The following is a 13649-nucleotide window of genomic DNA, read 5'->3' on the forward strand; positions in this document are numbered from 1 at the left end:
GAGTTACGTTGTTATTAATTAATAAATCCTTATTGGTCGATTTGGTTCACATTGTCATGACAATGATGTGTCATTTGTTCAACATAAATTTAAAAAGGAAAATATACATGTTCACTGATTAAGAAATAATATAGTAAATGGATCTTAGAGGAATAGTGATATATAAAGTTTTATAATAAGTAAACAGTTATATTATTGTTAATATTATTTTAATTAGGAAATTAAATAAGATTTTTATACTTTTCAAAAATTAAATATATTACCAAAATATTAAAAATTAATAGATATTTTTCTTAGAAATTGAGTAAATGTATTAATGCAGAGAGAGTATTTCTGAATCTGAATATTTTATTTACTTTTAAATTATTAAAGGGCATGTTAATTCAGTGGATATTATTGGTAATGCATACATAAAATGAAATTAGTCTAGAAAAAATTTTTCTAAGAACACTTTTTTTTTTTAAATAAAGCTTAGTAAATGAAAGAGGATAAGAGTTAAACATGAAATTTCAAGTTCAAATAAAATGTGCAAGATATTTAATTGCTAGAGAGGAGTGTTTATGAGTTAGGTTGGTCTGAGTTTGGAGAAAAATAAGAATATTTTTAATTGGTTTGGATTTATAATTTTTAGTGAGTAAATATGAACCGATTAAATTTGGGTTGGACGATAGGTTCAGATAAGTGGTATCCAATTGAAAAAATAAAAAATAAAAAATAACTTTAAAAAATTAGGAGAAACTTAAAAAAACATCTAAATACTATAAATATGTAATAATAATAACAAAAATAATACATTATCGGATCAGATTTAAATAATTATCATAATTTAAAGGTTAAAAAATAAATTTTATTTTATTTTATTTATTTTTTAATTAATATTAAACTAATCGAGTAATCGAATTGTTCGGATATCACGATCCTAGAACAAATACTCGAACTAGTTAAGGTCGAGTTTGATCGATCTGACCCGATTATACCCGATTACCCATCAAATTCAAAATCAATATAATCGAATCGAGTCAGTTTTGGACGGATAATCAAAATACATGTATCTGTAAATAATTAAATACCTTTATGCTAAGCCATGAATTAATTCGACTATTTTTTCAACACTTTATAAATATCTAAGAAAATATCATATATATTTTACCTAAAAATAAAAATGTTGTTTTAATAAAATTACTTATTTTATAAAATGATATTTCATTATACCGTTTTATAAAATATAATTCAACCACACATATACACACATTACTGAATATAATTTATGGTCCAAAGCAAGAAGAGTTTCAAGAAAATCAACCAAGATGAAATAAATATGGACCACCTTCATCAATATTCGAAGTTCCATTATTCAACATCCTTACAAAAATTTTGTAAACACAAGTTGTTGTTTATGACATTGTTGTTTTGTTTCCTACCAATAAATACAACCATACAAACTTCAAAGTACCTCTCAAAAACAAAACAAGGAGAAGAAAGGGGAAAAAATTGCAATTGCTTCTATATCTTTTGAAAATTAGAAGATATAAATTACTCTCCCTCATATTTATTTATTATATAATTGATCTATTTCGTATATTTTTAATGTAAGAATGAACTATCATACATTTAACTAATTTGATACATAACTAAATTTTGTATAAAAATAAATTTTCGGAACACACATCAAATATTCTCAAGAATTATACAAGTATTTAATTACTAAGTTATGTAATTCCATGAGAATAAAAAATATATGATAAGTTATTAATTATCTAAAATTTAATTTAAACATAATTTTCTATATTTGAACAAAATATGTAGAGAGATTTATTTTATATGTTACATATATATAGGTACAATTAGATTTATAATATCAATATTTTATCCATTTTATCACATGTATTATTCAATATAAATATAAATTTAATTTTTAATGCAGAGTTAGAGTAAACAAAATATGGATTTGATTTTACTATATTTAAATGAGTATTGGTGGAAAAAAAAATTGTATGTTTTTTTTCTTAATAACATGTGCATGACCATGCAAACAAATAATAATAATAAATCCTAAAAAAAAATAAAGGAAAGTATATAAAAGCTCCAAAACGGAAACGTGTTGACAACAACGTAAATTATATTTTATTAAGATTGCTATCTTTAAGGTCCAACATTATATTCGTTTTCAAAGGGAAAAAAACAATCATATATATAACAATAAAAAAATATAGGGTACTAATATATTATCTGTTAATTTATTGTCAATAATAATTAATTATTATATTTTAAAAATATATATAAAGAGACACATCTAAAAAATATATCTATAAAGATATTTCTATTAGACACAATCATAAAAAAAATATTTTTATTAGACACATCCACAAAAATACTTCCATTAAATACAGTCATAAACAAGAATTGGCAGAAGTTAACAAAAATAGCGTTGGTAACATAGCGAAATTCATAATAATATAACTATGGTTGAAATAAATTAAATGATGAGTTTTCCAATTTACGGTGCACATTTTTCTCTACAAAAAAAATTGTACTTATGCGTATGTTTAACAAATAAAAAATGTGATACACGTTTAACAATTAATTATTATATATTTATATATATTAGAAAATAAACAGATGTATTGTTTATAATTTTATACTAACATAGTTACCTAGTCACCAAAAAAAAAATACTAACATAGTTACCTTTTATTATTATTTATTTGCACACTAATATCCTCAATAAAATATACATGTTGTTTAATTTATTTTAATATATATTTTATATAAAAAATTTATTTTTTATGTATACGAAAATAGTTGAAAGAAAATGACATTGTACTGAATACAATCTTTTTATTGGTCTATAGTATCAAATTAGAGTTTTATAAGGTTGAGAGTTGAGACAATTCTCATCTTTCAAGTTAGTTTCGTTTCTAAAATAAGTTAGACCGATACTCATCAATCAATTTCTAAAAGATAGCAATGTTAACACTAAAAAGTTATTATTAGGAGGACGAATTATTAAACACATGATATCCATGATACAAATCTTATAATAAATAAATTAAAAAAATTAATGCAATTATATTAAGTTTTGGGAGAAAAAAACAAGATAAAATACATGCAAAATTAAAGTAAACCTAATAGTCCTTGATTATGAGAATCAAGTGTTTGCCAATAATCATATGGAAAAAGAAAAAAAAAGTGTTATATTATTGTTTTTGTTTAACAAGTAATTTAACTTTAGGGCAATTTACACGTATAAAATAAATGAACAAAATTTTTATGTAGATATAACATTAGCAATTTCCATACGCAAATGCAACAAATGCAATTGTATATAATCTGCTACATTCTGTAGCGGAACTCAATTGCACGTAATCTGCTATAAGCTATCGCGGATTACGTTGAGATTGCACGTAATCCGCTATAGGTTATCGCGGATTACGTTGAGGACTGCGTTACTCATAAACCGCTACACCCTGTAGCAGTTTATGCTCATATGGTGCAAGACTCATAATCCGCTACACCCTCTAGCGGATTATGAAGAGTGTGCCGGGTTGGCTTATGTTTAAAAAAATTACATTTTCTAAAACCGGGTTTGTTTTGCATAGAATAAAGAGCATTTTAAGCTATTTTAAGCCAAGCCATTTTTTTAATTATTTTGTATAGAATAAAATATTTTTTTATAGTATAATTTAAATAATTTTTTTTTTCAAAAGATAAATTTTATTGGTGCAATAAAATAATAGGCCCATTTTAGAGTTACAGCAAAAGAAAAATGGGAATTCCCCAACTAAGCAAACGTGCTAGATATTAACTCCTGATAAAGACATGGAACGTTAAAAGGCGTGAAAAGGGTAAAGTGAAAAAGAAAGAATTTTTGGAGGAGGAGCGTCGTTCATCAATGGAGGTGAGTCACTGCTTCCATAGTTCCGGACCTTGTATTAAAAAAATATTCATGAGCTATTAAAAATGGGCAAAAGAGTATGTATGAAATTCAAATTGATAGCTCATTAATATTTTAAAGAAGTCTCATAATTAAATATTTTGTTAGCTTTTTTTAATGCATGAAATAAAATATATATTTTTTTAATTTTTAAATTATTAATTTTTTAATCAATTATTAATTTTTTAATAAAATATATAGTTATAACCAATATTTACCTAAATTACTAAGATATTACAAACTTTTATAATACTCCTAACATTTTTTAAGTCATTTTTTTAAAATTGTTTTGCATAGAAAATGGCTTAAAATGGCTTAAAATGGCCTTTATTCTATGCAAAACAAACCCAGTTTTAGAAAGTGTAATTTTTTAAACATAAGCCAACCCGGTTTTTTACACTCTTCATAATCCGTTAGAGGATGTAGCGGATTATGAGTCTCGCACCATATGAGCATAAACCGCTATAGTGATTTATGAGTAACGCAGTCCTCAATGTAATCTGCGATAGCCTGTAGCGGATTATGTGCAATTGAGTTTCGCTACAGGATGTAGCGAATTATATACAATTATGTTTGTTGCATTTGCGTCTGAAAATTGCAATGTTATATTTGTGTAAAGGTTTTGTTCATTTATTTTATTTACGTAAATTGCCCTTAACTTTACTTTTATTACATTACTTTTCATTCAATTGAATTTTTCAGGTTATACTTTTGTTCAAAGTAATCGTTATATTACTTTTTTTGGAAAGTATAAAAAATAACTTTTAGTTAGTTAATATTAACCAATAACTTATGGTCTAAAATTAAAGATTTACAATTTATAATTTAAGATAAGTAAAATAATTTTTTTAAAAATTAACTGATATTGACTAAAATAAGTTAGTTCTCTAATAATTTGTTTTATATTTGCTATTAACATGTATAATAATTATTAACTATTAACAATAAATTTAGAATATAGAAGTGAAAATGTCGTACTTTTTTATAATTATTAATGACATTCCAAAGAATATGACATGTGAAAGCAATCAATGAAGAGTAGTAACAATGCAGTTGATAATTTTGTACTCCCTTAATTAATTCAATTCCAACTTTTGGTATATTTATGACTTTTTAATTTAATTAGATCCGATTAGATTGCACTTGGTGGACTTAATTACCCCTATTAATAAAAAGATAATTTAAGAGATAGGTATTGTCTACTAAATATTTTTAATTTAATAAGCACATATATGTGTGTAGTAGATTACTATCAACCCTATGAAAATGAAGCTCTAAGGCAAACAAATATAAAATCAAAGATCATATCCTACTAAAAAAGATGCCATTAGAAACATGTGATTGACCTTTCTTTAATAGTAGCTCCAATAATACAAGTATTTATACCCTTCAAGAATATAGGATAGTAACGTTTAAAATGATCTAATTCGAATTATTAAAAAGAGTAAGAGAGAACAGTAGAGAAAAAATTTGTATCTATTTAAGTTGTTGTGAATGATATAATATATATAAAAGAGTATTTATAAATATTAAAAAAAATCGAAATAATAAAAATATAATATTCTATAATAAATATTCATTAAATATATTAAATAATATTAATTAATCTAATTGATTATAATTATACTCTCACACAAATAAAACTAATCAACCAAATCTAAAAAAGATAACCGAGTAAATTAAAAACCAAAAAAATCGAAAAATAAATTTTAACAGTTTTTTGTTCGGTTTGATTTTATTTTTAATCCTGACACCAAATATCTAAATCAAACAAAAAATATTACTAAAAATTTAAAATTATTAAAATACCCTTAAACTAACTAACCCTAATTAACACTTCCTACTTTAGGGTATCTCTTCAATTCAGGATTTCAGGATCATTTTGATCAACATAGCAAAAACTTGAGTTTGTGAAGCACAGTTTACAAAATTCAGTGAGCATTCAAGGACATTTTTTTTTTTTAATTTGCCTCTTCATGATGAGATGCATGCATGGTAGGTCAACATCTTGATGCAAAAGTTCAAATGGGAAGGATGACTTAGATGGTTTGTCCATTTTTAACAGAGAAAGAGAAACCTAATTGTTGAGCTTTTCGCTTCGCCAAAAACCATACGCCTCTTTATGACTATGATGTATTATTAAGTTAATTAGTTCGGAAAAAGTATATGGAACAACTCCAAATCAGTCAAAAATGAAACAACTTAATTAATTATAAATATAATAATTAATTTTATTTATTTATAATTTAAAATATTGGTTATTAAATGTTTCATCACATTTAAATTAGGAGGAGATACATTCAGTATCATTGTAACATGAATCACGGAAACGGATTCAATTAGCTTACATCCCTTCACCTTCTTTCTCTCTCCAAATGTCTAAAACATGATAAATTAGAAAACAGATTCAGAATTATTTAATTTACAAAGAAAAAAAATATTCTAATGCCTAGCATAAACACCATTCACATAAAAATTTTAAATTTACTCAAAGATATTTGGCTGATTTTTTGTTGGAACCATCTTGATTCTCTATCATTATTGATTAGTTCGCGTATGATTTCTTTTTACCAATTTCATCATTTAATTTTGTTTGGCCATTATTTTTCATTGTCTCCTTTTGTTTAGATGTTTGTTTCTCTTACGTATGCAATTTTTGGTATAAATTATCTACAAAAGGTAATCCTAAAATAAAGTTAGGAATATCTACAAAAATCAGTAATTTTTCAAATATGCGTATTATTTTTAAGTCTTTTGCTTTCAGTCTTAAAAATAAAATTGTATTATTAATACATTGATGACGTAAGAAAAATTTATATGTGTATTTAATGATGTATTGTCATATTAACAGTTAAAGCGTAAATGATAAAAAAATAGACATAATTAAATGATTGTATAAATCAACTTATTTTATTTGCATATTAAAACTAAATTCTATAAATGATTGATAAAATGAAAAAAATTACTTTAAAAATAAGAAAATAGCATACACAAAAAATAATATAAACTTCATTTCACAAAATTCTAATGTTTTTTTTTGTCTAACACTCAGTTCCCAAAATAAACTTCGTTTGACAAATAGTAAGCAAGTTCTGTTAAAAGTAATTTTTATGATTATTTAGAGCATCTTTACTAAAATGTTTTTAAGGTATCACTTTTAATATATTTAATAAGTGAATTAATTTAGAAATAAAGTCTGCATTAGAGTTGATATATATATATATAATAAAATTGATATCATTTTGATAGAAAACCAAAAAAATTTTATCATTTGTATAATTATATTAATAAAATAATTAAAAATAATATAAAATTTTAAATAAATTAAGACTAAACATTAGAAAAATAAATTTTATTTTAAATTTTAAATTACTATTTATAATATATGGTCCTATAAATATTTTTGTAAAATTTAAAATAAAATTAAAATTAAAACTAACATCGAAAATGTTCTTATGTCATAAAAAAAATTATGAAATAACAAAAATATAAATATACAATTTAGTATAAAAATATATATTGTAAAAAAATATTTTTTATTATTTATAATATTTTTTAATTTAATAAGTCAAAATTAATTTATTATGAATCGAATCTAAACTTTATTTAAAAATCTTCGAAGTACAAAACGAAATTCATCCTCCTCGGTCGCTCATTTAATTGGATGGTTTCAGGCTTCTTAGTAATAACGCCGTCATTCAATACGTATGCTGGGAAGTAGGAATGCGACACTTTCTTGTTTCTTCAGTCATGACATACGACTTTGTTGTTTGTTGTTTCTAGTTTCTAGTTTCTACGAGGAAAAAAATTGCACCTGAATGAGAATATTTATGTGTTCCACTAATAATATACAACAATTTCTTTCATTCTCACCTTTTTTCTTTCTTTCTTTTTAATTGTATTTCATTGTATTGGCTCAAATTAGTGAATTACTTACTATATTGTATATAGTATGAGGAGTGTTAGGGAGTTAGTAATTTTTGTGTTTTGTAATAATCAATTGGTCATCAATAGTATTTTTAATAGTGTGAGATTACATTCAATGATTGGAGATCACTTACTTTTTTTTTTAATGGTTAAGTGCTGGCCACAAAACACAAAAATTATTAGTCTCTTAGACTTTCTTTATATAGTGCTTCAAGAACTTTTTTCATGTATTTAACGCATTATTTTATGCAAATACCTTATCAGTTTGAGAAAGTATAAGAAAACAATAAATTTTGTGAATAATGTATATAATAGACTTAAAAAGAAAGATATTTTAAAATTTAAAAAATTAAGATTAATAGTTAAATTCATTCCCATTACGTATGCGCCGAATATTCTCTTCTTCTTGTGCCACTGCACCCTCACCTTTGCCATTCCATCCGGTTCCCTCCACACCAACCGTGCCGTCGCTGTCGGAGGAGACTGCCAACACCACCGAAACCAGCCTTCGTGCACTTATTCATCCGTAGCGGGGACGGATCCATCCGCAGCTACCCCCGTGCCTCCCCTTGCCGCTGCAACATTCATTGGACGTGCCGTTGCTGCCACAACCATGCACCAACTCTCGCCAGAGTGATGGTATCGGGATTCGTGACGTGGGTCGAAGACTGACGTGGCAAAGATACGTGGCGGGAAGGCTGGTGCATCAGATTCAAGATATCAAAAAGGTAAATACTTTGTTTTATGGTGTTACGGAGGTTTCTGGGATTTCTTGGATTTCGCTCCACTTACATCTTCAAGGTATATATATCAACGGACGAATTTAGATGTGGATATTCAATTAAATAGGTATGTAGATGGTTATTTTAATTTTTAATTGGATGATTATTTTGTTTGATTCAGTTTAAGTATATACAATTAACAAATGCTGGATGGTCATTTCATTAGGTAGTTGGATGATTATTTTAATAAGAGTAAAGTATCATTTATGTCCCCAACGTTTGGGGTAAGTCTCAAACCTATCCCTAACGTTTTAAACGTCCTATTTGTGTCCCAAACGTTTCTAAATCGCATCAATGTTGTCCTACCGTCTAAATTACTAACATTTGGTTAACGGCGTTACACACGTGGACATTAGGTGAGTAAGCCCAAAGGTTGAGAAACACACGTCTGCCTCTTCGCGCCCAATATATCGTTCACTATAGCAAATACGAAACGTCGAAGAATCACAGCACCTCTACCCAACATTTTTTATTCCAGTTCTCGTTACCACACACGTTTTTTCTCTTCGTCGAGGGTGACCGTGGGGAGGGGCTGCAAGGTAGTTGGCGGTTCGTTCTGGGGAGTTTTGCATGAAAGCTTACACCTTTGTTGTGGTGACAGAGTTTGATCGTGCGACGAGGTATGAACTTGAAAAAAAATTTGTTTTTTGGGGTTTTATTGAGTAGTTCCACGAAGAAAAGATGGCCGACAATGTATGAGATTGCGTGCATTTTTAGGGTTTAGGTGGTTTTTTGTATTCTCAACAAAATGTTCGTTGCTTATGTTAGTTAGGGCATGAATTTACGTTTTCTGGTGATTGAATGTGTGCCTGCGATTGATGTTGTTTCGTTATGTTTGCTTGTTGTAACAGGGTCTGTTTGTAAGGATGAGTTATTTTAGTGTCAAAGTTTACCACCATGGTAGCTTTGTACTTCAATGAGGGCAATTGAAGTATTTGGGTGGGGAGACAACTGTCATAGACTACTGCAATGAAGATGAATGGAGCCTGATTGAGGTTTATGACATAGTGAGCAGACAAGGGTATTTGAAGAAAGATATTGCTGCAATGTGGTACAAATCACAGGATCAGAATACAGAAGAAGGCTTAAGGATGCTCCGAACTGACAAAGATGCAATGAACATGGCTAACATTGGGGTTAGGGAGGACATGGTGGAGCTGTTTGTAGTTCACAAAACAAGTGATATCCATGAGGTGGTTGAAGATGTACACTTGTTAGGGAGTACTAAAAGTAGCATGCAAGTGAAGGGTGGTGGATCTGATGGGCAGGGCCCAATGGTTACAAGTGAGGCCCAAACAGTTGGACTGGTGGAGAAAAATTCTGGCCCAAATGTGGAGGAAGAAATTGTGGGTAACAAAGATGAATCAGATGAGGAAGGAGAGGGTAGTAATGGCAGTGAAGACGAGGACTATGAACCCAAGGGTGGTGTAGATGATAGTTGTGATTCATGGAGTTCTGATTCCAGAAATGGTGATGGTTCAGAAGATAGTGCTGCCGAAGTTGTGTTTGGTGACAGTGATGATGATAAAGAAGGGGCAGAGGGCTTAGTAGATGTCAACATCAAGGTAGGGGATAGATTCGAGGCTGCATCAACTGAAACCCAAACAGATGCAGCAAAAGCTAGTGGGAGTGCCAAAGGGAAGGAGAAGGTTGTTGCAGGTTTAGGTGATGAGGAAGAAGGATATGATTCTGAAGAGTTCCTAGATATGCCTATTACTGATGATGATGAGAATGGAAATAGTGTTGCCAAGAAGTATCCATTGCACAAGCAGCTAAAGGACATGAGTGAGTACAAGTGGGAGGTTGGAACTCTTTATGTCTCAAGAGAAGAGTTCAAGGATTGTGCCACTGCCTATGCTGTACACACTGGGAGGGGTTTGAGGTTTGATAAGGTAGATCATCGGAGAGTGAAGGTCACTTGTGTGGATGGTTGTAACTGGTTTGCATACTGTGGGAAGATTAAGAATGAGCAAACATGGCAATTAACCAGCTGCCATAACAAGCATAGCTGTTCTAGAGAGTTAAAAAATTGGAATTATGCATGCAAAATGGTTAAGCAAGGTGTTTCTAAAAAAGATTGCTGAGAATCCAAAAATAAAGCTCTCCACACTAATGAAGAAAACATACAGCAAGTGGAATGTAGAGCTAACTAAGTCTAAAGCTGCCCGGGTTAAGCAGTTTGCACTTGATGAGTTACAAGGAACGTACATAGAGCAGTATCGGAGACTCTATGACTATTGTCATGAATTGCTGAGGTCTAACCCAGGTTCTACAGTTAAGTTGCAAGTGGAGAGACCACCTGAGTTTGCTTCTGAGAGACCAAAACCGGGTGTGGATTTAAGGCCAAAGTTCCAAAGACTTTATGTGTGCCTTGATGCATGCAAGAAGAGTTTTATGGTTTGCAGACCAATAATTTGCCTTGATGGGTGCTTCATCAAAACACCATATGGAGGTCAAGTTCTCACGGCTATTGGCTGGGACCCGAACGACCAGATACTGCCGATAGCCTACGCAGTGGTTGAAGCAGAGACTAAGGATACATGGACTTGGTTTCTCACCAATCTGTGTGATGACTTTGGTAGTGACAAGCTAAGGAGCTGCACCTTCATGTCTGACCAACAAAAGGTACTAATTTCTCTACTCACTTCATTCAGTTTTAGTGTTAGACTTGCTGATAGCTACGTTATAGATCCTAGTTTAGTGTTAGAGTTGTTGCCTATAGTGAACCTAGTGCTTGAAATGTATGAGTTCAAGTAAAAGCTGATTAATTGTCATTATCACATAGCATGCTGATAATAGATTCTGTGATTAATTGAAATGTATGTACTTCGTTAATTATCACATATCATGCTGGTAATAGATTCTGTGATTAATTGAACTATATGTACTTGGTTAATTGTCGTTATCACATATCATGCTGATTTAATTACTACTTCAAGTAAAACTGATTTACTATGGATTTAGGGGTTAGTTCCAACCTTCGATGAGCTCATTCCGGGAGTGGATTATAGATTCTGTGTTAGACATCTTTATAGCAATTTCAGGAAGAGATTCCCAAGGCTGCAATTAAAACTGATGATGTGGAATGCTGCAAAAGCCACTTATTTACAAGAGTGGGAGAGAAACATGGCTGAAATCCAAAAGGTTGATAATGGAGCCTACAACCACCTTATGGAGATACCAACCAAATATTGGTGCCGGCATAAGTTTGGGACTTGGTCTAAGTGTGATACCTTGGTTAACAACATGTGTGAAGTATTTAACTCTGTGATTGTGGACGCCCGGGAGAAGCCTATAGTCAGTATGCTTGAAGACATCAGAGTATACATAATGAGGCGTTGGGCTGATAATAGGGATCGGATAGTTGAATACCAAAGAGAGGTGTTACCCCGTATCAGGACTAAGGTTGAAAAACAAGCTGATGCAAGTGGTAAGTGGATGAGCACCTATGCTGGTCGTGACAAATATGAGGTCACTAGCATCCATGGAGGCAAAGAGAAGTTTGTGGTTGACTTGAAGAATCACGAGTGTTCGTGCAGGAAGTTTCAGTTGTCCGGAATCCCTTGTGCCCATGCCATGACCTGCATTAGGAAGATGTGCTTCAATGTGGACAACTTTGTTGCAAACTGTTACAAGAAGGAAACTTACTCTAACTGCTACCAACATGTGGTGTATCCAGTAAATGGCCCCAACCTGTGGGTGAAGACACAATTTGATGATGTTTTGCCACCAGTCTACAGAAAACCTATTGGAAGGCCTAAACTGAAACGGAATAAAGCTGCAGATGAGAATTCAAGTAGGGGAGGAGTGTCTCGCGATGGGCAGACTCAGAAGTGCTCCTATTGTTTTGCTAGAGGCCACAACAAACGGACCTGTCCAAAGAAGCGGAAAGTAGCTGCCACTAGTTTGGTAAGTACAATAGTTGTTTTTTCTGGTTTTGGCTTCATTTTGCCTGGTTGCATTCAAAGATTATAATGTCGTATTGTGGCTGTTAACTAGGCAAACAAAGTTGCTGGGTCTACAAGAAGAGCTTCAAGAGTCATTTCTAGCACTATCTCAAGCACTGTGTCTAGTACTATCTCCAGCCAGGCTTCTAGGCAATCACAAGCTGCAGCTAAGAAGACCAACACATCAAGGCCAAAGAGAAAATCATCTTCCAATAATATCAGTTCCCAGCAATCTCAGGCTATGTCAAAGAAGGCTAAGATGACCCCGTCAAACAATAATTCTGGACAACAACTCAAGGATGCTGCCAAGGACAACAATCTCAGAGTACTGCCAACCCCATCCAAGCACGTCAGCATTTCCCAACTGAAGTTTATGGCTAGAACACCTCCAAAAGCATGGAAGAAGATGTGATGATGATGATGTGTGCAGTTTCATGTTTTCTCTTTAGTATCATTATAATTTGCCAAAACCAGTTTAAAGACTGCATTTTGTTATCTCATACAGTTGTTGTGGAGCAAACAGTGTAGCTTGTATTTAGTTAGTTTGCTGTGAACCTATTGTGCTTGTTGCTAATTATCTGATACAGTTGTTGTGGAGCAAATAGTGTAGCTCCTGTTTTGTTATTTTGCTATGAACCTATTGTGCTTGATTTGCTCCTGTTTTGTTATTTTACTGTGAACCTATTGTGCTTGTTGCTAATGACAATCTTAATGGTTAGTGATTAAGTAATATATTACAGTTCATATTGTTGTCATGCTCATGACTTGCTTCATTTAAGCAGAATGCAAAATGTAACACTTTATTTCAGCTTCAAAATATAACAATGCAAAATATAACACTTTAAACAAAATGCATAATATAACATTGCAGCTGCACAATATATCATTGCACTTTTTTACACAAGCACAATATAGCATTTGGCCAAACTTAAATCATCAAAACATCATTTCATTACAATCTCATTCAGTTCAACAAAACACCAACCATGTCAACATCAGTGCTATTTCTAGGCAAAAATACAGAGCACAAGTTGGGATCTAATGATATTCTCCTAAATC

At 30.7% G+C, this 13649-nt stretch overlaps 1 protein-coding gene across 1 annotated transcript; it reads left to right on the forward strand.

Moving 5' to 3' along the window:
• Nucleotides 1-10755: 10755 nt before the first annotated feature.
• LOC140176898 (uncharacterized) lies at nucleotides 10756-13002 on the forward strand. The gene is made up of 3 exons (XM_072208458.1): nucleotides 10756-11268; nucleotides 11608-12552; nucleotides 12643-13002. The coding sequence occupies exons 1-3, from the start codon at nucleotides 10756-10758 to the stop codon at nucleotides 13000-13002; spliced, it is 1818 nt and encodes a 605-aa protein (XP_072064559.1).
• The last annotated feature ends 647 nt before the right edge of the window (nucleotides 13003-13649 follow it).

This window comes from Arachis hypogaea, chromosome 12 (assembly GCF_003086295.3).
Source record: "Arachis hypogaea cultivar Tifrunner chromosome 12, arahy.Tifrunner.gnm2.J5K5, whole genome shotgun sequence".
Taxonomy (NCBI): Eukaryota; Viridiplantae; Streptophyta; class Magnoliopsida; order Fabales; family Fabaceae; genus Arachis; species Arachis hypogaea.

Bases quoted from the DNA above. Each gene is read 5' to 3' on its own strand.
- LOC140176898 (XM_072208458.1), top strand. From the start codon at position 10,756: ATGAAGAAAACATACAGCAAGTGGAATGTAGAGCTAACTAAGTCTAAA. The intron at 11,269-11,607 runs GTACTAATTTCT...CTATGGATTTAG, and splicing joins TCATGTCTGACCAACAAAAG to GGGTTAGTTCCAACCTTCGA. The intron at 12,553-12,642 runs GTAAGTACAATA...GCTGTTAACTAG, and splicing joins AAGTAGCTGCCACTAGTTTG to GCAAACAAAGTTGCTGGGTC.